The 25,249-nt window shown below is 40.7% G+C and overlaps 1 protein-coding gene across 1 annotated transcript; it reads left to right on the top strand.

Moving 5' to 3' along the window:
* Positions 1-1,251: 1,251 nt before the first annotated feature.
* Positions 1,252-24,727, top strand: PARP16 (poly(ADP-ribose) polymerase family member 16). The gene is made up of 7 exons (XM_043988848.1): positions 1,252-1,439; positions 3,100-3,294; positions 14,475-14,612; positions 17,566-17,772; positions 19,809-19,980; positions 22,168-22,309; positions 23,068-24,727. Exons 2-7 carry the CDS (start codon positions 3,121-3,123, stop codon positions 23,210-23,212), a joined length of 978 nt encoding a protein of 325 aa, XP_043844783.1. The 5' UTR covers positions 1,252-1,439; positions 3,100-3,120; the 3' UTR covers positions 23,213-24,727.
* Positions 24,728-25,249: the final 522 nt, after the last annotated feature.

Genomic DNA, 25,249 nt, shown 5'->3' with positions numbered 1-25,249 from the left:
CCTTTTCTGAGATTCCCATTATTTACACTCGCTCCTTCTTAAAGTTACATTGTACAAAATATACTTTGCATTTAGTTACTTCTGTTCGTAGGGTATTCTCCGTGGAATGTAAGTTCCTTGAAGGCCGAGCCTGTTTTATTTTTCTATCTCTAGGACCGGTACAATCATCTATATAACACGGGTTTGATGAACATTTGACAAATTAAATCAAGTCTCTAAGGAAAAGGATGGTTGGTTGTGAACTTGGGCTGTTCGTATGTGTATATCTATGTGTATATGTAGGGCTGGTGGGGGTGAGTTGTGTATGCTATGGAATTGTTCTAATTTTGAGAATAACCAGAACAATATGGGGGAGGTGAGAGAGGGGTGGTTCTTGGTGGGGCCTGGATTCAATTCGATAAGCATTTATTAAGCACCTACTATTCACCAGGCACAGTGCTAAGCTCTGGAGACACAGTTCAACGTGATAGACATTTATTAAGCATCTACTATGTGCCAGGCACCGTCTTAAGCTCTGGGGACATAGTTCAATGTGATACGCCTTTTTTTGGTGAGGCAATGAGGGTTAGTGGCTCCAGGGTCACACAACTAGTAGGTGTCAAGTGTCTGAGGTTGGATTTGAACTCAGGTCCTCCTGAATCCAGGGCTGGTGCTTTATCCACTACTCTACCTAGCTGCCCCTGTGATATGCATTTATTAAGCGCCCACTATGTGCCAGGCACAGTGCTAAGCGCTAGGGATACAAAAAGAGGTAAAACCCGCGGATGCCAGGAACCACGCTGGGTGTCCTTTTGGCCTGGGCCCGATCTATCCCTTAAACACAAACATTACACTTGTGGTGGGCTGTGTTCATCCATCCCCTCCACCCCCGCAGCCTCTCCCTCCGCTTGGCCTCCGCCTCCCGGCTAGCCTCGGGCGCCACCTCCAGCAGGAAGCCCGTCCGTACTTACCCCCACCCCCACCCCGCCCGTTTGGACTTATGAAGGAGACAAGGTGTCCCCAAAGTCTTAGTGAGGCTTAAAGCTTTACCGACTTTGGGGACACCCTGTGGGTTTCAGTTTTCCTCCCAGAATGTAAGTGCCAAAAGATCCGGGGACGTCTTCTTAACTCCAGTAGGCGCCTAATAAATGATGATTGAAGGGGGGCCGGGCGGAGGGCTGTGGGTGGGGAGGGGAAGAGAGCCTGGAGAGCTCGGGCCGGTGGGCGGTGACGGGCCCTGCGCGCGCACGCGCGCACGCAGGCGGAGTGGCGGACAGCCTCGCTCTGGGGCCTCGGCGGTGGCGGCGGTGGCAGCGGCAGGGGCAGCCCTGGCAGCAGTGGCGGTGGCAGGTCGGAGCGGGCCGGGAGGCTCGGCGGCGGAGCTCGCTGGACTTGCCGGGCGGGCTGGGCCAGGCAGGGCGGGCGGAGAGCTGACAGAGCGCGCGGGCTCCGTGGCGGAGGTGCGGCGGCCGGCGAGGAAGGGCGCTGACGGGTTTGGGGAAACCACCTTCCTCCCTTCTCTCCCCGGCCCGTATTTCCTGACAGCTGCTGGGGGCGGCCCCGCGGCCCCTGGGGAAGGCCTCAGCCTGGTCTCCGAAGGCTCCCCCTAGCGGACGGGCCCCAGTCCGAGGGCCCTGAGCTGATTGCCCCTGACCCGGCCCCGCACTCCCCATCCCGGCGCCCCCAGCGGGGATCACCCCCCCAACCCCCGCAGGGTCGCCGAGCTGCCTTCCTGACAGAGGGCTCCCCAGGCCCCTGCCCTTTTGTCCACCCACCCAGAGACACTCTTCTACCCAGCGCCCCAATGAGGATCTCTCCCGTGCATCTCTCTGTCCAGATGTGCTGAGCTGCCTTCCGGACAAAGGGCTCCCCGGGCCTTGCCCTTTGGCCCTTCTCTTATATCCCTATCAGCCTATCGTCCTCCCCTTTCCCCAATCACTTCCCATCCCAGCACTCCCAATGGGGATCCCACACAGAAAACCCCCATCCAGGTGCCTGCCTTGAGCACCCTCTCTGACCATGTGTTCCTCAAGTTCTTGCCTTTTGGCTCCTCCTGTTCACCCCTTTCCCCAGCCTTACAACACCCCCGTCCCCCCCCCCCTCCCGTCCCCGTCCCAGTGTCTCCAGTAGGGCTCACACGATTTGCCTCCCCCCTCCCCCAGTTCAGGTCTCTTGAGTTGCCTTCCTGACACTTTAATGTTAGTCTCTCTCCACACCCCACTTGCCATACTCTCTCAATCCCAGCCCTCTCAATAGTGATCCTATATACACATCCCCATCCAGGTACCTAGAGCAGTTTTTTTTGCTTCATTCTACCTGGTTCCCCTATCTTCCCTGATATTTTCCATCCATCTATACAGGCTCCTCCATCTCAGTGCCCCAATGAGAACACCAACCCATGTTCATCTAAGTGACTGGTTCCCATCGTGGGGTACCCTCCGGGTCTTTGAACTTTTTTTTATTGCTTCCCTCTGAAGTGACCCTTTTCCTTCACCTATTACTCCAGCCCCATCCCCCCCTCACTGAACTGAGATACCCCCAAACCTCCTGCTTTATTCCTTTCCACCTGAGATTCTCCCCATCCCCTCTCACATTCTGTCCTGGATTTTTAGATATTTTACCTTATTTACAAATGGTGGGGAAGGAGAGAGGCAGCAGGTGGATGGAAGAGAAACAAAGCTTTTTCATATCTGGTATCCTGATTTTTGGACCTCTTATCTCACATGCCCCCTTCCATTCTTCAAACACTCCCAGAACCTCCCCTGATTCACAGAGGCTCATTCTCTGTCTACCAGTCTCCCCTTTTTACTTCTTAGAAGTAGGGCCAGGGTAGGCAAGGTAAGCAGCCACCTAGAACACAAAGGGGGGGGGAACATAAGAGAGGACACTTTCAATAGTGAGGTATTTTTATAAATGCCCCCCAAATTCTCTTCTTTGTAATAAGTCATATGGTAAAGCTCAAGGTATCCAGTGAGTAGTTTGGGAAGCCTTCCCTAGGATACACAGATGCCTAGTTCTGGCTTTGCTTCTTAGCTCCACTCTCCTGAACCCATCTGGTAGGATTCCCATGTTGTGCTCCACCATACCCACATCCCGATCCAGGATTCCATCTCCCCACAGTGCCTCCATCTCTGCCAGGGGATGCAGCCCTTCAGCCTGGAGGCGGCGAGGGAAGCAGCCCAGAGGGATGTGCTGGCAGCAGATCTCCAGTGCAGCTTCTTTGCCTCTGCCTTGCAGAGCTACAAGCGGGACTCTGTGTTGAGGCCATTCCCAGCCTCCTATGTTAGCCAGGACAACAAGGACTTTGAGGCCCTGGTGAGTTCTTCTCAACCACTTGTCTCATTTTTTTCTTTTGAAGTGTTTTATTTATTTTTAAAACATCCCTGTTACTTCCCAATGAGTTTTCTCCCTCTATAGACCCCTCTCATTTAACAAATAAGTAGTCAAGCAAAACAAACTCATTTACCAGGTCTGAAAACATGTCTCATTCTACATCTGTTCTGCTTAGTGCCTGTGTAACCTTGAGCCTATCACTTAAACTTCCCTAGGCCTCATTTTCCACAACCATAAAATGAAGGGGTTGGACTAGATGATTTCTGGGATCCTTTCAAGCTCTAATCAGTGATCCAGTGAAGCTCCTTGTCAGAAGACTGGAGGCACAAACACTTACCCCATTAATCATAGTTCTGAAGTTTTTCAGTGTTGTTTTCCTTTCCATTATTGTGATCACCATGTACAATTATTCTGTCTGCTTATTTTGATCTACATCAAGTGCATACAAGTCTTAACCAATTTCTCTGAATTTTTTGTATTCATTATTTCTTCTAGCATAACACTCCATTATATTCATATACTACAATTTATTTAGCTATTTTCCAGTTACTGAGCTTCCACTTGTCTTCTACCCAAATGCTCATGCCCTTTCTCTGTAAACTATCTTGTATTTTTCTTTTATATTCTGTATGTTATTTATATATATATACATGTTGTCTACCTGAATAGAATGTGAGCTGCTTGAAAGCAGGAACGGTTTAACTTTTTCTTTTTGTATCCTAGACACAAAAGCAGTCTCATAATAAATGCTTGTTGATTGGTTATTTTCTGATATAAAAAGTGCTACTATAAGTTGTTATGTATAGGACTTTTCCCTTAGTCTGACTTGACTGGGAGGGGGGGAGAGGAGTGGGTTGTTTAGAAGTAGCATCACTGGATCAAAGGGAATGTACAGTTTAGTTACTTAAAAAAAAATACAATTCTGAATTGTTATCCAGAGGGGTTAGACCAATTCACAGCTCTATCAACAGTTTATTGATGTGCTTGTTTTCCCACAGTCCACCAAACATTTACCATTTTCACCTTTTGTTATCTTCTTTTCTCTTAAGAAAAGTTCAAAGCTGTTATAGTCTGTTTGCCTTGTACCCTCCTGGGCTGTGGACCAATTCTAGTTGACCTGGGAGGCTATAGAAAGGGAAAGAAGCAGATGTGTCTCTATTACTCCAGGTCCCACCCTACATTAGTAAATAATCTGGCCACCAAATTTCTATTCCAGGCCCATGCTCTCACTGGATAATTTCCATGAGATAAATATATTTTCCCCTCAGGATCTACTATTGCAGTACATATTTATATGTTGTAGGTTGTTAATGACACATTATATACTGCATATTACCCAGTAGAGAATTAAAAAAAAAAACACCTGGTATAGCAAATGCTTTTACAGGATAGGCCAAAAGTCATGAATATTTAATAACTCCTTTATTTTTTTTAGTGAGGCAATTGGGGTTAAGTGACTTGCCCAGGGTCACACAGCTAGTAAGTGTTAAGTGTCTGAGGCCGGATTTGAACTCAGGTACTCCTGACTCCAGGTCCAGTGCTCTATCCACTGCGCCACCTAGCTGCCCCCATAACTCCTTTATTTTTTGTTTTTAATTTATAATACCATAACATCATATACAGTATATTTGGGAAATGAATTTACATTACATGTGAAAAATCAAATCTTGTAAGTGGTGAAAAATAGAGAAAAAATAATTTTCAAAAAGTCAGTAAAATATCAGACCCCTTTGTGACTTTTGACCCACCATATAAAAAGCATTTGCTATACCATGTGTTTTTAAAAAATTCTCTATTAGGTAATTTGCAGTCATGGAATAGGGAGTTCTGCTTAATCAGCTATTCTGATGAATAGAAAACTACTTTGCTTGGATTACCAGTTTGCAAGTATCAAAGTCATGTGTAACATAATCTTTCTTCCATGATTTAGAAGGTAGCATGGCATGGCATAGCAGATAAAGTGTGGACTTGGCATCATGAAGACCTGTTTGAATCCTGCCTCTTAGAGAGTTACTAGCTGTGTGACATCTCCAGGCTTTGCACATATTCTGTTCCCCATACATGGAATGCATTTCTTCCTCACTTCTTCAAGACACAGCTTAAGCACCACACGAAGCTTTTCCTGGTCCTCTAGCAGCTAGGTAGTGCCCTCCCTCTTAAATGATCTCATCTTTAACTACTTTGTATTGTCTTTGTATTTATTCTCCTTACATTTATTCTGAATAAGTTTATACAGGGTGTCCCAAAAGTCTTAGTGCAATTTTAAGCTTTAACAACTTTAATATTTAGTATAAGGATATAACTATATTTGTATATATGTAGTATAACTATATAACTATATTTGTATGTATATAGTATAACTATAGTATATCACCATATTTGTATATTTACAAATTTTTTTGAAAGTTTATTTAAATTTTTAAAATATTGATGTTTCATATTAAAATTGTACATAACCACCACTCAATGCTGTTCATTGCTCAAGTTGATTTTGTAACTTTGTAAAAACTTTTATCACCTACTTCTCAGTGACTGAAAGGACTGAAGTTGTAATCCTAGCCTTAAGAATATCCATAGAACAAGGTTTTGATGCATATACAACATTTTTGACATGACCCCACAAGAAAAAGTCTAATGGAGGTAGATCAAGTGACCAAGGTGACCAAGCAAAAGGACCTCCTCTACCAATCTACCAGCTGGAGAAAATGTCATGTAGAAACCGTCATACATGCAGTGCATAATAACTGGGTGCGCCATGGTGTTAAGACTTAAAAATTATTCAAAATCTACAGAACTAAATATAAAAGAAGTTAAAATGATGAAACTTTCAAATGATGGATTTTTTTTTTAGTAAGTTTGTAGCATTTATACTGTATGAATGTTTAACATTGCACTAAGGCTTTTGGGACTCTATCTCTTGGTATTTTCCCCATTAGATTGTAAACTTTTTGAGTAGGGATTGTTTCATTCATTGTATTTGAATGCCCAGAACTTACCATCTTGGCCAATCTCTCAGCCTCAACTTTTTCATCTATAAAATAAGGATAAAATATCCATAGTATCTACCTCAGGATTATCGTGAAGTTCAAATAAAATAGTGTATGTAAAGCAATTTACAGTTATTAAAGGTGCAGTATAAATGTCAGCCATGAAGACATTTCAGAATCTTGTAGTTTCTTAAGAACGTCATTCTGAACATGCATTGTTATATTATCGTAGATGTGTGTGAATAGCTGGGATGTATATAAGTCCAAAACTATATCTTGTCTGCTAGAGAATCTTTGTATTCCCTTTATTGCCACTGACAGCAAGGTTCTCTTCCTAGTGTGGAGATTTCTCACAGCAAAGACTCAGACTTTTAGGTGGAACTGCATTGACATCCCACTTTGTCCTTGTTCAGCATATACACATATTTAGGAGCACAACTAAGCTATAATGTGGGGGGATTTCAGGATACAAATGACATATAATTAAAGGGCTGTGGCACAGTTTATGTTATCCAGTTAGTTTGACTTAAGAGTGGAGAATCATCATGACGGAAGGCACAAATTTCAAGTTTCAAAGTACCAAACAGGTCCTTCTTTGTTCACAGTTGGTCCAGAGTCCCTTTTGGCCCTGAGCTTTTGGGTAATAATAATAACTGACATTTTAAAGTTTGCAAAGTACGTTATATATTTTGAATATGAAGTTCTCAACAACCCTTATAACCTACAACCTGTAGGTACTTCAGTTACCATCCTCTTTTTGAAGATAAGAGACTAAAACTCAGAAAGGTGAAATATCTTACCCTTTGTCACACAGCTAGTAAATGGCAGAGATAGGATTGAAAATCAGGCCTTCCTGACTCCTCAGTCCAGAGGGTCCTTGGAAGAGTATGTTTTTTTCCAGTCTTTGGCCTTTCTTTAACTTGTATCATAAGCCCTTCTCTAGACATCCTGTAAGATTTCACTTTTTCTGTATATGGATCAAATCAAAATGGACAAGCATAATAGTGTTATAATGAGTAACACTATTTTAGACTGAAGAGCTGATAGTGAGGCTTTTAGATATCAGTCTTGCATTGAATGTAGGGACCCCCTTTTCCCAGTATTCCTTATAAAAATAATCTCCAAAGAATGGGTTATTTTCCTGGATATAAGAGAGCAGTTTGGTAAATTTGTAAGGAAAGCATTTTTTTTTAGAAGGGTGGAATCTGGAGAATTGAACTGCATGGCAGATTATATTCTATTCTCTGGGAGATAGGGCAAAATGGAATTGTATATGATAGCTCTTTATATCCTACCCTCAGTTTGATCAGAATGAAATTTTGTAATTAAGCAGTCAAGTAGGAATGTAGGCAGAACACCCAAAACACCATTAGTAAAATCAGGAGGCTTCCTGATTGGTTGAGACTGAGTTTAGGATTATAGAACAGAGAATAAGCTCCATCAAAATTGCCCAGTGTCTGGTGGGGATGTTTTGGGGGAAAGATGACCATCTTAAAGTAGAAGAAAACTGGCAGAACAACATATGGGTTCTGGATGACCTGGACTAGCCACCGCCATGACCCACCCTGCCACTGGGTGGCAGGAAAACCGATCAACAGTGCCTGGGGCTACAGATCATTCCCTTTCTCAGCCAGCACAGGTTCCGGGTGCGCACTGCCAGCTGGGTTCTGACTACCTCTGCTAGAGGTATCCCTGAATTCTGAACACACTGAACAGCCTGTAGTCCACTATTTTCTTGATGTTGTTCAGTCGTTTCAGTTGTGTCCAACTTTTCATTACTCCATTTGGGGCTTTCTTGGCAAAGATACTGGAATGACTTGCCATTTCCTTCTGCAGCTCATTTTACGGATGAGGAATTGAGGCAAATATGGTGAAGCGACTTTCCCAGGGTCACACAGCAAGTAAGTGTCTGAGGCCAGATTTGAACTCAAGAAGGTGAATCTTCCAGACTAGATCAGGCACTCTATCTACTGTTCCACCTAGGTATCCTAAAAGGGTGTCCTCTTGGTAGTGAATCATTTTCTCCCCTTAATCTCCAGTGTCCTGGGACCTTATTATCTACCTCACTACTTCTTGGCCTTTCTACCTGCTGTGAATTTATGTATTGTCTCCCCCAATTATAATGTAATCTCTTTGAAAGCAAGGGGTGTTGGGACAGCTAGGTGCTGCAGTGGATAAAGCACCAGCCCAGGATTCAGGACACTTGACACTTACTAGCTGTGTGACCCTGGGCAAGTCACTTAACCTTCATTGCCCCACAAAAAGAAAAAAAAAGAAAGCAAGGGGTGTCTCAATTTTCTATTTGTATCCTCACCATTGTATTTAGTTTTTCTCATAGAGTAAGCATTTAGTAAGTAATTTTCTATTCCATTCCATTGGTTAGGAAGTTTGGGTACTTTTAATTTTAGAATCCAGTAGTTTAACATACAGTTCTAATTATACATTTTTATACTCTTTTCCCCTTTGTGACTAAACTCTAGAAGATATACTTTGTGTTCCAGAGAGGCAAAACAGGTGAAGGAATAAATGCCAGAACTGAGCATCTCATTATGGTGGCAATGGCAAAAGGGCTGAGAAGTGATCTTGAATTGGGTGCAATAAAACTCTCATCCTGGAGAACCACAGAGCCTCAGAGACCAGGAAGGTCAGGCAGGAACTTGGGGGTTTATCAGTGGAGGTTTTGAAATGAGTAAAAGAAGCCCTTTGCCAAGAGCAAATCTACCTAGAGTGACTCCAAGGAAAGAGTACATTCCAGATACTCGAGTTTTGCCCTATAGATGCCATATGTCATGGTGTTACCCACAGAAGAGGTGAAGGTGATTTGACTTTGAGAGAGCTGGGACTCTAGCAAGTGAAAGTGAAACTGTGAGAGGGACTTCCAGAGTGCCTTCAAAGGGTATCAACTCCATTGCATTGGAGCAGTCCTCCTTCCCTCTTTGGTCCTTGGATGACCTGCCCTTTGAGCATTTTCTTGGAAAAGATGTAAGAAATGGGGACACACTCTTCAGGGCTTCCCACTTTTCCTTTGGAAGAAGTCATCCTTCTGTTGAGGACATGGCACAAATTGGAACTATGCACTGGAGTGCTGTACTTGACCATACCTGATCAGACCCAGGGTACTAAAAGGAGTTGGAACATTGCACCGTGCTGCAAATACTTGTGGAAACTAATTTAATTGGACATGTTTTTAAAAACCTGTTTCTGTGAACTGTGCCCATAGCTTCTGCTTTTAGATTCTCTTAGTTTACTCTTTTCACAATGACTTTCTTAGTCAAGAGTTTCCTACTCTATGTTGTCCCACACATGTCCTCATTTATTTATTTGTTTGTTTGTTTATTTATTTATTTATTTTTGGTTAGGCAATTGGTGTTAAGTGACTTGCCCAAAGTCACACAGCTAGTAAGTGTCAAATGTCTGAGGCCAGATTTGAACTCAGGTCCTCCTGAATCCAGGGTCAGTGCTCTATCCACTGTGCCACCTAGCTACCCCTCCACACATGTCCTCTTAACTTTCTTTCTCTCTCTCTTTCTTTTTTTTTTTGGCGGGGCAATGAGGGTTAAGTGACTTGCCCAACGTCACACAGCTTGTAAGTGTCAAGTGTCTGAGGCCAAATTTGAACTCAGGTCATCCTGAATCCAGGACTGTTGCTTTATCCACTGTGCCACCTAGCTGCCCTGTCCTTTTAACTTTCAAAAGAAATGAGGAAGTATAGAATGAGTAAGTTAGAGAGGTAGGAGAATCGGAAGAGTGTGGCTATCTGGGAAGCCAAGGGAAGAGAGTATTAGGAGAGGGTATGATCCACAGTTAGAACCTGTGGAGAAAGCACGGAGGATGGGGTCTTAATAACGGCTATTGGGTTTGGTAACTAGAATGTCTTTGGTATCTTTAAAGGGAACAGTTTCAGCAGAATAGTTAGGGCAAAATTCTTATCACAAGAGATTGGGCAGAGAGTAGCTGGGAAATGGGGATGTCTGATATAGACATCGTTTTGAAAAAGTTTGCTGGTATTTATGAGGGGTAGTGGTGGTGGTACAGCGAGGAAGTCATAAGGAGCTAGTTAAAACAATAACCTTTGGAGTAGGTGCCATTATTATCTCCATTTTATAGGGTTGAGACTCAGAGAAGTAATGGTCATTTAACAAGTAATTGTCTGAGGTGGGATTTGACCCCAAGCCCAGCCCTGCCTCAAATGTCCTCCCTCAATCTCTCAGTCAATTAAATTCTACCTATCCTTCAAGACCAGGTCAAACCACATTCTTCTATAGTCTTTGCTCCCTGAAATGATTTATCTTTCTAAAGTCCTCTTATTGGTTACATATTTCATTTCACAGTTGTTAATATAAATCCCTTGTGATATCTATTATCATTTTGAACTATGACTTAAATCTGGTAGGGCCAATTAATTTTTTGTATCTTCTCAACTAGATTAAAAGTGCTTAGATTGGGGGCTGCTAGGTGGCGCAGTGGATAGAACACTGGCCCTGGATTCAGGAGGACCTGAGTTCAAATCCGGCCTCAGACACTTGACACTTACTAGCTGTGTGACCCTGGGCAAGTCACTTAACCCCAATTGCCTCACCCCCCCCCAAAGTGCTTAGATTGTCTTTGTGTTCCCTTCAGAGTCTAGCATAATGCCTGTTACATAGCAAATATTTGTTGGTTTTCATTTTATCACAAGTAAAAACTCCTGCTCATTTATTCTAAGCACCCACTTGCATCTCTGTATTGCCTTTAACAGCCCTTATTATCCTTTGTACCACAGCTTTATACCATACTCTGCTGTCTGCCTCTTGTTGCCTTTGACTTATCATTCATGTATCTCAAAACCATTGTATGTACCATTTCCTCTGTTTCAGTATTGCCTTATACTTAGGCATGCATCTACCTGCTGTGTGATTGTATTGTCATACAGGGGAATTGAAACAATTTCCCTGTTCTGACAATCCTTTGCTCTTTTTTTTTTCTTTTGGTGGGGCAATGGGAGTTAAGTGACTTGCCCAGGGTCACACAGCTAGTAAGTGTCAAGTGCCTGAGGTCAGATTTGAACTCAGGTCCTCCTGAATCCAGGGCCGGTGCTTTATCCACTGTGCCACCTAGCTGCCCCTATCCTTTGCTCTTTTAAAAATTTGTCCTGAACCTGGCAATTAATCTATCTAGTTAGCACTAGAAATATTTCCCATGGCAATACGTTATTTTTATTTATTTATTGTTATGGGGTGCCAAAAGGTCCTTCTGCCTCCCAAATACCTCCCCTACTGGTTTTCCATCCTTCCTGAAATTATACCATTGAAAAGACTCCTTTGGGTTCCATCTTCACATAATGAAATCTTCCTGGCCATTTAAAAGCTGAACTTAAATACTATCTTCTCATGAAGTTTTTCCTCATCTTTTTATTTCCCCACCCCATGCCACCCTCCAACTAGAACTTTTTCCGAACTCTTATAGTTTTTTGTACCTTTATTATTCAATTAAACGTAATCAGTTATTTGTATACATGTCTTACCCCTCTACTGAATTGTAAGCTTCGGAAGGGACAGGGACTGAGCACCTTACATAATATTTTTACAGTTCCATGCACACAGTAGGCATTTAGTAAATACTTGTTTAATTTAATAGACCTGTAATAGATAAGGAAGACCTTGCTAGCCTGTGGGATAGATCTATATTGTAACAGAGCTTTATATTAAAGGCAACAAAGTCTCATGTGCCTCATATATGAGATACTTCCCTATTCTTGTTCTAGAGATTCTGTGATTAACATACCTTACCCTGTGGGAGGTGGAGAAAGCCTTCAACCAGGGATCAAACTACAAGATGTTAAGGAGAGATTTAATGCATCTTCTACTGGTACATTTTCTTGATTGAATTAATCTGGGACAAGATTACAAATGATTAACTGAAATCCTAACTCATGTTTTGGCTGGCACACATTGGGAACTGCAAGATATAAACAAGATAAATGGGCTAGGCAGTGTGTATATAATAATTTTGTTCTTGGCAGCCTGAAACATTAGTTACATGGCACTTATTACTTACCACAAATATTAGACATCTCAAATTATAAAACCACAAATCGAGATTTTCCTGTAGTTTCTATAACAGAATTCCTTATTCTGTGACAAAAGTCACTCTTGCTTTTGACCTGTTTCTGCACAAGAAGATTACAAGAGTCAGGGGTGAGGCTTTCCAAAATTGTATTCTGAAGAGGATAAGCACTTAGAAGGTGGCTGCAGAAATGGTGAGTGATGGATGATGGGAGTCTTCTGATTTTTCATCACATTAAGTCCCTCTCTTTAAAACTACTCACCTTCAGGGGCAGCTAGATGGCGCAGTGGTTAAAGCACCGGCCCTGGATTCAGGAGTACCTGAGTTCAAGTCCGGCCTCAGACACTTGACACTTACTAGCTGTGTGACTGTGGGCAAGTCACTTAATCCCCATTGCCTTAAAAAACAAAAACAAAAACAACTACTCACCTTCTTTGAAAGCCCACTTCTGGTCTGTTTGATATAATGCTTGGCTATGTTTCTGTTATTTGTGTTTTGGCAAATATAATGTTTTCATGATTCACTCAGCTCTTTACAATGATCAGTATTTAATCATGTAACAAGTACATACTATATGGAGAGCACTCACTAGATGCTGTGGTTAATACAAAGGTAGAAGGCAGTCTGTCTGGTGGCTCCTTAAGATGCCTGTGATCGAGTTGGGAGATACGTCTAACAATACTAGGTAACATATGCTCAGTGTGAGATGAGTTCTGGGGAGGTAGAGATCAATGGGGGCTGGGATGCTTATGGAATTCTTCACAGAGAAGACAGGATTTGGGTTGGGCTTTGAAGGATGGACGTGATTTGGACAGATGGGAGGAGAGAAGGAAGCATTTCAGGCAAAGAGGAGCATTGTGAACAAAGGCATATAGGCAGGAAAACCAATCATATTTGGAAGAGAGTGAATGGAACATTTATGTGTGAACATATAGGTTTTTTTTTTTTTATTCCGCAGTCCTAAGATTGTAAATTTCCTAAGGACAAATCATTCTGTTTGTGTCATCATGTGGTATAATATAGGACTTTGCTTATTAAATGTGCTATTGTTTGCTGGTTACCAAAGTTTAATTATAATGATGTTATCTCATTCATATAACACTTTAAGAATTAAGAAACTCTTCACAATAGAGCTGTAAGGTAGGGAGAAAAGAATAAATGACAAATTCTAAAATGTTTGTAGTTTTCAATATTAGAGACCTAAGAACCAAGGAAAGCCCTTGAAAGAGTTGCCATTTTCATTCTTAATGAAATTAAAAATAGAATAGAATCAATAGGTAAATATTTACTGATCACTTACTATGTACAAAGTATTAGGGGAATGCAAAGGCATTCTGATCTGATACATAGTCACTGATTTCAAGAAACTTAAAATATAGGTAGAGAATACTAACAGGAATAGAAAAAATATTAAATAATACAAAGCAACATGTGATGAAAATAATAATAGGGTCATGGCCCCTTAGAATCTATCTAGGTCAACTCCCTCATTTTACAGATGAAGAAACTGAGGCTCCAAAAGGTTAAGTGTATTTCTATTACTACACTGGTAGTATTAAGTGACAGAGGTAGTATTTGAACCCAAATCTTCTGGCTCTAAATCCAGTACTTTTTTCTCTATACCAGATGGCCTCTGTTAGTATCAAGTACTGAAGAAATAAATGTAAAAGGATTTCTAAAAGAGATCATTAGGGCCTTGGGGTGAGAAGTAGTCAAGGAAACTTCATGGAGGAAGTGAGGTTGGGTTTAACGTTGAAGGATGTGCAAGAATTAGGTCTTCAGTGATGGGGTGGGAACAATCTGAGCAAAGATGGGGTTGGAAAAGCACAAGGTATATGTATGCAGGAGATAATTATAGTGTTCTGTCAAGAGTATAGACTAGATCTAGGGAAACCATGGGAGAACAAATGGGAAAGGTATTGGAGTTATGATGCTAGACTAAGGAGTTTGGACCTTAGCCTAGTATTCCTTCTTAACAAAGGCATTGAAAACTACTGATAGTTTTTATCCCTTTTGAGAAAATGATTTTGACAGTAGAAATGAATTTGTTTCATTGCCACTAGAGGTCTCTCCGTTGTCGTGTTTCATAAGCCATATTCCTTAAAAAAGAATAACCCTTTTACTCTTTAGCTTGAAGATGCCAGCATGCTACCAAACTTGAAGGAACTTCTTCAGTCTGCAGGTGACAAAGATAAAAGGGCATGGAATCTGGTGAGCTGGATTTTATCATCAAAGATTCTTACACTACACAGCATAGGAAAAACAGAGGTAAGATTTTAATATTTAGACTGACAGATTTCTAGAGCTGAGAGGGACCTTAAATATCACCCCATTCAATTCTTTCATTTTATAGGTGAAGGAAACTGAGGCTTAAAGAGGTTAAGGGATTTGTGTAATGTTATACAACTAGTTAGTGGTAGAGGTGGGATTAAAAGACTAAGATTTTAGACTTTTTGACTCTATATTTAGTCTTCTAGACTTCTTTAGAGGGGTATCACGTCTTCCCCGTTCAGTAAACTCCAGTGGCTTCCTGTTATCTCCAGGATCAAGTATCAAATCCTCTGTTTGGTGTTCAAAGCTCTTCAAAGCCCGGCCCCTCCCTGTCTCTTTAGTATTCTTATATCTTATACCCACTCATGATATGCTGTGTGATCTTGTGACAGCAGCCTCCTTGCTATTCCTCACATGAGACATGCCATCTCCTGACTCTGGGTATTTTTCTCTTGCTGTTTCCCCCTGCCTAGAATGCTGTGTCTCCTCATCTCTGCCTCCTGGTTTCCCTGGCTTCCTTCAAGTCCCAGCTAAAATCCCATGTTCCGTTGGAGACCCTTCCTGATTCCTCTTAATTCTAGTGCCTTCCCTCTGTTGATTACTTCCAATTTATCCTGTATAGAGCTTATTTGTATATACATAATTGTTTACATGTTGTCTTCCCTGACTCTGAGCTCATAGAGAGCAGGGATTGCTCTTTATCTTTGTATTACTGGTGCTCAGCAGAGTGCCTTGAAAATAGTGCATCTTACTTAATTGAGTGTCCAGTAGATAGGGGGCTCAATTTGGAGTCATTGAAGAAGACTGAAGTGTGATTGCCATGTCCAGTACTCACTATCTGGGTGACCATAAACAAGTGGCTTACTTCTCTGAGCCTCAGGTTCCTACTTCATGGAGTTGTTGTAACATATGTAAAGAACTTTGAAAAACTTAAAGCCCTAGGTAAGTGAAGTAATTAAGTTTTATTTTTATTTATTTATTTTTTTAGTAATTAAGTTTTTATTAAGTGCTTACTAAGTTCCTGACTTTGGTAAGCACTGGGATTAAAAATAGAAGCAAAAAGAAACACATTCCCTGTTCTCCAGGAGCTTACATTCTTATGGAGAAAGAAAACAGATAAAAGGGAGCTAACTAGGTCTGTAACCCAAAGAGATCATAAAAAAGGGGAAAGGACTCACATGTACAAAAGTATTTATAGCAGCTCCTTGTGGTGGCAAAGAATTAGAAATCGAGGGAATGCCCATCCATTGGGGAATGACTGAACAAGTTGTGGCATATGAATGTAATGGAATACTATTGTGCTGTAAGAAATGATGAGCAGGCAGGTTTCAGAAAAACCTGGAAAGATTTAAGTGGACTGATGCTGAGTGAAATGAGCAGAACTAGAACACTGTACACAGTAACAGCAACATTGTGTGATGATCAGCTGTGATGGACTTAGCTCTCTCTTCTCAGCAATACAATGATCCAAGACAATTCAAGAAAAAAGAACTGTGGATTCAGAATGCAGATTGAATCATACTGTTTCTACTTTTGTTTTTGTTTTTTTGTTTTTTGAGGTTTTTCCCATTTGTTCTGATTCTTCTTTCACAGCATGACTAATGCAGAAATATGTTTAATGTGATTGTACATATATAACCTATATTGGATTGCTTTCTTTCTTGGGGAGAGGGAAGGGAAGGGAAGGAGGGAGAAAAATCTGGAACTAAAAATCTTATGAAAAAAAATGTTGAAAACTATCTTTACATGTAACTGGAAAATAATAAAATACTTTTATAATTTAAAAAAAGGGACCTAAGAAGACTAGATGGAGAAATCAGGAGAGCCCTGGTGTGGAGTTAGGGAAGGAGTGAAGGAGAAAGCATGGCCATCCTGGGCATGTTCTTAAAATAGAGATTCCAGGAAGAATTCATCAGGAGGAAGAGGGGGCTGCAGGAGCTGCTTCTGGGGAATAGTGGAGAAATCTCAGCAGTTATTCTGCCACACAGAACTCCTTCAAATATATGCAAGTTTATTGCACAATTTTCACATAATATTACAGGGTGCTCAATTTTAATTAAGAAAATAAATTGTTGCAAAGACCCTATTGAAAGATAGGCATCAGGGCAGCTAGGTGGCGTAGTGGATAGAGCACTGGCCCTGGAGTCAGAAGGACCTGAGTTCAAATCCGGCCTCAGACACTTAATACTTACTAGCTGTGTGACCCTGGGCAAGTCACTTAACCCCAATTGCCTCATCAAAAAAGAAAGAAAGATAGGCATCTTTCATAACTGGAGTAGAAACTGGGACAATATTTCAAATATTGGCTAGTAATATAATAGAAAAGAGCATTGAGGGGCAGCTAGATGGTACAGTGGATTGAGAACCAATCCTGGAGTCAGAAGGACCTGAATTCAAATATAGCTTCAGACACTTACTAACTGTGACCTTGGGCAAGTCACTTAACCCTGATTGCCTCTTTTAAAAAAAAGGTTGGGGGGAAAGCAAAAGAGTACTGAATTAGTTATCAGGAGACCTTGGTTTTAGTTCTGACTCTGCCACTAGCTAGTGTTGTGATCTTTGGCAAGTCACTTAAGTTCTCTGGACCTTAGTTTCTTCATCTCTCAAATTGAGACAATATTGCCTATCCTCCATGCCTCAGAGAGTGGTATTGAAGATCATATAAGGTAATGGATATGAAAATACTTTGAAAGTTACAAGGGCTATACATTGTAATGAGTTATTAATATTTCTTCAGTTCATTTTTTCTGGCAGACTGCTTAATTAGAGAAAAGAAATCTTGAAATGATACTTTTTATTCTTTTTTCCAGGTTGATGTATTTATTGTGATGAAAACATGTTCTTATGTATAAGTTCCAATACAGTTTAAAATAAGAAGGGTTGTGATATCATTTGTAAGACATTTTGATAGTTTCCCAAGTAACAGTGAAAATTCCTTTATATTTTCAAGTATGTGAAGATACAACAGCTGATGGGAATTTCAGGCACTAGTGTCCCTGCACCTGACTTTCTGTTTGAAATAGTGTATTCTGGTCGAGTGGATGCCAAATTTTATGAGACCAAAGGTGAAAGGGATCTTATCTATGCATTCCATGGGAGCCGCCTGGAAAACTTCCATTCTATCCTGCATAATGGTTTACACTGCCACTTAAACAAGGTAAGGCTATAAGGGGACTCTGAAAATATTATGGGTTAAAACCATGGCAAGGTCATCAAGGAGAAGGACATAGCACATTGACCAATCCTAGAGAAAATTGTGAAGGCCAGTGTTGTTTCCATCTTGTATTTGCAGCTCCCTTTTGCGTCTACAGAGGAACCACCTGTCTCCCTCTTTTAGGGTAGAAAGCTTGCTCTGTCCTGCTGGGAAAAGGCCCAGATAACTGTCTTTTTTCAGTTGTGAGTTTCAATTACTCTTCTTACCTAATCCCTAGGCATTTGTACATTTTAAGCCTTATCTTTTAGTGAGGAATGAAAGATTGTTCATATTACAGGATTTTCAGAGATCATCCTTGTGGGTGGCCTATATAGGTACTTTGTTGGGGCTAGTGGAGGGGAGAAAGCCTTCCCGTGCCCTTCAGGTCAAGCAGTATGCATAAGTATTTTGCATAAACAAAGTATTTGCATAAGTATTTTTCATCAGCAAAAATACAGTTCAGCACACCCCACCTCTAGTCTGAAGCACTATTTTCCAGAACTCTGCTGTGCCTAATTAATTTAGTTTGTTTAGATTGAGGATAAAGAGCTTGTTTACTCTGGAGTCTCAAATGCATAGCCTGTAATTTTGCTACTGAAATCCAGGTGGCCCCTGCTTTACGCAATAGTTGGGCTTCTACTTGAAATATATTAAGGGAACTTACTCTTTGAAGGTAAATCCTTTTGTGAAGCAAAGAGTCCCCTTGTCACTTGTTTTTTTGTCTAAACCTGGATTTTCATTTATCAGATTTGCTTAAAGGAAGACCCATCTCTAGCTCTGACCTGTCACATTATTTCCATGGCAGATGTACCACAAGTTTTCAAATCAGACACAGCTGTGTTGGAGCAGAGCAGTCTTGCAAAAGAATCTACGATTTTGTGATAGGTGTGGCCATTATAGACTTAACCCAATAGTGACTGTGGGGTTGTGGAAAAAAGAGTTGTGTTTCAATAGCTGGGGAAAATGTATGTTGGCTGGGGAACATGAAAGATAGGAAAGCTTCTGAATTCTAAAATAAGGACGTAATTGCTCAAACAATGGCATAATTAACTCTTATGGTAAGATTTATTAGACAAATGGAAAAAAGATTCAAGTCCATGAAAAACTCACTATGGAAAAGACAGTTTCTAATAAAAGGACTTTAATTTCATTCTTTTAAAAATATTTGGGGAGGTGGGCAGCTAAATGGTGCAGTAGATAAAGCACCGGCCCTGGATTCAGGAGAACCTGAGTTCAAATCTGGCTTTAGACACTTGACACTCACTAGCTGTGTGACCCTGGGAAAGTCATTTAACCCTCATTGTCCCGCCCCCCCCCCAAAGTATATATATATATTTTTTTTCCAATTACACATAAAAAGTTTTAACATTTGATTTTTTTAAATTGAGTTCCAAATTCTCTTCCTCTCTGCTTCCCTTTCCCCCTCATTGAGAAGGCAAGTAATTTGATATAGGTTATTCATGTACAGTCATGCAAAACATATTTCCATATTAGTCATGTTGTAAAAGAAAACACTTTAAAAAACTAAGAGAATAAAGTAAGAAAAATGTATGCTTCAGCATGCATTCAGACTCCATCAGTTCTTCTGGAAGTGGATAGCATTTTTCATAGAAGTTCTTTGGAATTGTCTTGGGTCATTGTCTCAATAGGAGTAGCCGTTATTCACTTTCATTCCATTCCTATCGTTAATTTGATATATTTGGGGGCAGGAAGATTATTTAGCTTCTCTGAACTTCTCTGTCCTGACTTAACATGTAAATTAATGGTAACCAACTTCATGGGACTTTTATAAATAATAATAATATGTTTAGTAATAACCATATGATTGTGACAGAGATCCTGTTCATTTCCTCATTTGCCAGGAAATGTGGTCCTTAATAGTTTTTGTGAGAGGCCAATTAAAACTATCTTTTAGAGAAAGATATGTCCTACAACTGTACTACCTCTAGACTTTGATTCAATTGGGTGTATTTCTTTTTTATTTGACTCTGCCCTTCTAGACATCCTTGTTTGGTGAAGGGACCTACCTTACCAGTGACTTAAGCCTGGCTCTTCTTTACAGTCCTCACGGTATGGGGTGGCAGCACAGCCTCTTGGGTCCTATCCTAAGTTGTGTGGCATTGTGTGAGATCATCGACCATCCAGATGTCAAATGCCAAACCAAGAAGAAGGGTAAGCAGACAGTACTGGCTAAAGCTAGGGCCTGTGATTCTGGGCTAAAGCCCTCCCACCTTCAGACATATGAGAGCTCATAGTAGGTATATCAATCAGTCTGCAGGTGTTTATGAGATACTTACTATGTGCAAGATAAAGTGCCAAGTAAAGTGGAGACAAAGAAAGGGTTGACATATTCCTTGGCACTGAAGAGTTTAGAGCCTCAATAGGAAATAAGACATATACATGGAAAAAAATAAACAACAATATAACCAGCCAGTAAATTATTAATACAAAAGGTCATAGGTGTTTAGAGAGGGAGAGATTATTGTGGCCTGCGGTAGGTCAGGAAAGGCTTCATGGGAGAGGTGACGTTTGACCTATGAAGGTGGGTCTATGAAGCAAAAGAGTTATAATTCAGGATCTCTCTGGCCAGGCTTGCTTAAAAGCTCTGGAGTCCCAAAGACAGCAGTGGGAACAGTTTCAGGCCAGGAATTCAGGTAGAAGAAGAAGAGTAGTCAGGGGAGATATGTTGGGTTTGAACACTGAGTCATCTACCATACTAAGTGACTAATTGCATCTTCTCTCTAACTCTGAATATTTGTGAACCATGTTATTGCACACCCCCAAGATTTGATAGCTTTGATATGTCAGTAAACTGCTTCACAAAACCAATAATGGATGAAGTACAATAATCCTGGAACTGTTTTCAACAGAACATTTTCTAAATGTACAATGAAAGCAACAGCAGTGACCCCATTCTTCTCTTGCCTTTTTTGACCCATCTTTCCTTAATGAAAGTGGGCCTATTGGGTTCATTGAAAAAACATTACCCAGTATTGCTCTCTCTTTTATTGCCTTAATCTAAAACAACTGACATACCAAAGAACAGAGCCATGTCTGACACCACTCATCCAAACCATACAGCACGGAATAGTTGCATTTATAATTCTTGGAGAGATTGCAAACCATGACAGTTAAACATCAAAACAACCATTTCAGTCTTGGATAGAAAATAAGCAACTACTCTAAAAAGTTATCACCTTGGGCTATAACATAAAAATGCCAATTTTATAGACCTCAATTAACAGCTATTTATTAAGCTCCTAGTAGGTGCCAGGCCTTGTGCTAAACACTGGGAATACAAAGACATAAATTAAACAGGCTTAAATAAAATTTTTCATTAGCATTGTAGTTGGTGTGTGTGTGTGTGTGTGTGTGTGTGTGTGTGTGTGTGTGTAAATAATTCTCTTAAATCAAGTTTTCAGTTTTTGGCAGTGCCATTTTTAGCTCATTCTATCTCTTTTCTGACTTATCTCCATTTCTGTTCTTCCCACATACACCTATTTACCTCCCTTGGCCCTAACCATAACTGTGTCTGTATGTCTTTCTTTGGCTGTCTCCCTGTAGCACACATTCTTTCTGATGGTTTAATTTGATTTTTCAGTTAATAAAAATTTATTTTATCTTCCTCTTAATTGTGCCCTCCCCATTGCAACCCCCCAAGCCCCCCCAAAACCTTATTACAAATAGTCAAGCAAAAAAAATTTTCATATTGACCATGTCCAAAAATTATGTCTCATGCTGCACTCTGAGACCATCATCTGTCAAGAGGTGGGTAGCATGCTTCATCAATTCTCTAGATTCTTAGTTGGTTTTTGTATCGATCAGAGTTCTGTCTCTCAAAATTGTTTGTCTTTACAGTAGTGTTACAGTTTAGAATGTTTTCTTAGTTGTACTCACTTTTTATCAGTTCGAGTCTTCTGAGGCTTCTCTGAAACCATCTCTTTCATCATTTCTCATGTCTGACTATCTCACTTTTCTTTCTTTCTTTCTTTTTTTTTGGGGGGGGCATGGCAATGAGGGTTAAGTGACTTGCCCAAGGTCACACAGCTAGTAAGTGTCAAGTGTTTGAGGCTGGATTTGAATTTAGGTTCTCCTGAATCTAGGGCTGGTGCTTTATCCACTGTGCCACCTAGCTGCCCCCTCTCACTTTTCTTTCAATTCTTCCTGCTTTTTCACTTCTCCCCACCCATACCTACAACTTATTTCTAAGTCCTACCAAGGGCATCTTCAGGTATTACTGGGCCATACTGTGACTCTGGAGGCAAACAGGGCTTCTGAGTCCATGTCTGCTTATTATTTCTTACCTTCAATAAAGTTTTCTTGCACTTTTTACATTTTGGTTGTTTTCTTCTTTTTCAGATTCGGAAGAAATAGATCGAAAAAGAGCGAGAGCCAAACATAGTGAAGGGGGAGATGTCCCACCTAAATACTTCGTTGTTACCAACAACCAACTTTTACGAGTAAAATATTTGTTAGTTTATTCTCAGAAACAACATAAGAGGTAAGAAAAAGATTTACTGTTTGAGGTGTGGTAAAAAACAAATTGTTACTTCATTGAGCAATAAATTGATTCTATTCGACAAAATATCTGTGGTAGAGGCAAAGACAGAAACCAGTTTAGAAAGAAGTTTAAAGACTCTTGGAGTTTCCTGAAGCACAAATGACTCCACCCTGCTTGGTGGCCTCTTCATCTCATGACTTAAAAGCACATGACTTTCCCTTAGAAAATGATTGTGATCTCCTGCCTATACTTGCCTTCTTCCTATTTCTCCCAAAGCTCAGAAGCACAGGGACCCGGGTGTCCACTGCAGCCCAGTAGTGATCAGTTTCTTGGAGTTAAAGCATGATTTCCCTGGCTCAGGCTTATGTAACTATAGGCATTTAAAGCTGGAGGCCATTGATAAAGCATCCTGATGCTTGTTCTTCTCTAGGCAGATGCTAGAATGTCCTTTGTTTCAAGAAGTTAACCAGGGGTTTGCTTAAGGAAAGATGGGTCAAAAACGGTAAGAGAAGAATGGGGTCACTGCTGCTGCTGTCTTTGTACATTTAGAAAATGTTCTGTTGAAAGCAGCTCCAGGACCAGGGAATGCCAGTACACCCCAGATTTCTCTGGAAGGAGCATGGAGAATTGTAGCCTTGAGGTTCACCTACCAAGTAGACTTTGTCATCATCGTCTTTATTGGCCACAAAGTATTGCATAGATATAAAAGATGTTTTTCTCTGCCTCTCCCCCTCCCTTTTTGTTTTTTTTAAACATAGGATCTCAAGCCAGCCCTCCTGGATTTCTACCCATCGCTTCACTCTCATGATGCTCCTGTATCTGCTATTGCTGATCATTATAGGTGTCAGCAATTCTCCCTCTTTCTTGCACTACTGGAATCGAGCATTGGAGTCAAAAAGATAAACTTCACCTGGCTCAGCAGGGTGGCCTCTGCCATATGCCTTAGTACCTCCTGATCTATAAATTCCTGCAACTCCATCTAGAACTCTGGGCTAGAAGTGAAGGAGGGGCAGTGATTTGGAACATGGTGATGCTACTAGAGATTTTGACTGCCTTCTGATGCTCATAGAGAACTTTTGTGCTTCTTAACTGGTCACATAGGAGGACCATGTCAGTTGGTCACACTCACCCAAGATTTCAGGATCACTTTGCTGTTTTCTCTGTCCTTAGCAGTTCTGGAAGCTGACTTTTTTTTTTTTTTTTTAGCAAAGGGCCAAAGGGAGAAGCCTGCTGTATTAAAAAACAAGGTGTCCAGGCTCTCGGCAATATGTTTACAATTGCCTCTGGCAGAAATCCTCCCTTTTTAATGCCTTTGGAAGGTGGAAAAATATGTTTTGTGAGGTATAAATCATCAGGCTTGTTTTGACTCGAAATGTTACAGAGGAACAATGATGTTTCTCACGAAATAGGGGGATTGTTTTTGATTTATAAATTTTGGCTTTAGACTTCTGAATGTGACAACAAAAACTTCAGTAGTTTAACCATTTTCTTGAATATCTGGAAACAGTTTTTGCAGCAATGGTGCCCTTATTCATTCAGCTACAGTATTCATAGCTGGAAGGGGCTTTAGAAAGTTCAACCCTCTCATTTTACAGACAAGGAAACTAAAGCTCAAGTTGTCATGATTTGCCTATGATCTAACAAGTGTAAGAGCTTGGGTTTTGAACCCAAGTCCTTTGACTTGAGATCCAGTGTTCCTTCCACCACACCCCACTGCCTCCCAGAATGCTTTCCTTCATGTATTTATTCAGCAGACATTTCTGAAGCACCTATTCTGTAAAAGTTATGAATGGATGAGGAAGATTTTATGATATGTTATTGGAGCCTCATAAGAGAAGATTACTTATATCCATCTGAATATTTCTTTTAAATCAAGGAACTGAATGTTTAAAAAATAATCACTTGACAATTGGGCAACATCTTTTTGAATATGTTTCTAGTGATTCATTTGGCCAGTGTCCACACAGCACAGCCTTTTGACTGTTTTTAAGAAAAGAAACCCAAGCTATGGGTTTGCCCATGTCACGAGATGGATTTGACATGCCACAAGGAAGCCCCGTGGAATTAGAACAAACGTGTCCTAAATGAGAGCCTTTAATGATAAGTGTTTATTCTTAAATGTATCACACATTCACATATAGTCTTACTTTGCGGGAGCATTTGATTTTTGGTATGCTCCCTGTCAGTACCTGTATGTGTTGTTTTACATGGAGAATAATCCCTTGAAGGGATGCCAAGATAGCAGTCTCATTTGTTGCTATATGTATTATCACAGCCTGCTTTCTATTTGGTATCCAGTTTGATTTAAATAAAATATCGCCCTATTTTTTCCAGTTGGTGGTTTAAAAAATATATATATTTATGTATACAAATACACATATATGATATATATGTGTGTATGTATACAAACATATATATGCAAGCAAATGTGATTTTTCTGTAAAAAGAAATAAAATTGGTTTTCTATTATTTGTGTGCTATCATCATTTTTATACTGAGGAGCGGAATGTTCAAAAATAATCAAGATATATTTCTGAATTATGTGAAAGGCAGTATGGTGCAGTGGGAAGAAAACTAACAAGATGACAGGAAGTTGTGGATCCAGGTCCTGCCTCTGATACCTACTGACTGTGTGATCCTGGGCAAATCACGCAGCCCAAGCCATCGAGTGTCTTAGCAGAGAGGTAGGGGTTGGAGTCTGGAGAAGTACAATTCCAGGCCTAGGATTTCTAGTCAATCTAATTTCATCAGATGATCAGGCCAATTTAAACTTGTGGAAAAAAGGAGGCGGTTGATCGTATGCGCAGTGGGCCGTGTGCTGTACACTTTTTCTGGTCGGAAGAATCTTATGGTTTGGCCCTTGGATAGAAACTGAGGCCCCAGTTTGGCATAAGTACATCAGGGCAAGGTAGGGAACTCCTAAATGGCACTGGGCCTATG

The sequence above is a fragment of the Dromiciops gliroides genome, chromosome 2 (assembly GCF_019393635.1).
Source record: "Dromiciops gliroides isolate mDroGli1 chromosome 2, mDroGli1.pri, whole genome shotgun sequence".
NCBI classification, from domain to species: Eukaryota; Metazoa; Chordata; class Mammalia; order Microbiotheria; family Microbiotheriidae; genus Dromiciops; species Dromiciops gliroides.
Note: the sequence above shows the minus strand (reverse complement) of the source record. Positions and strands in the feature narration are given on the sequence as shown.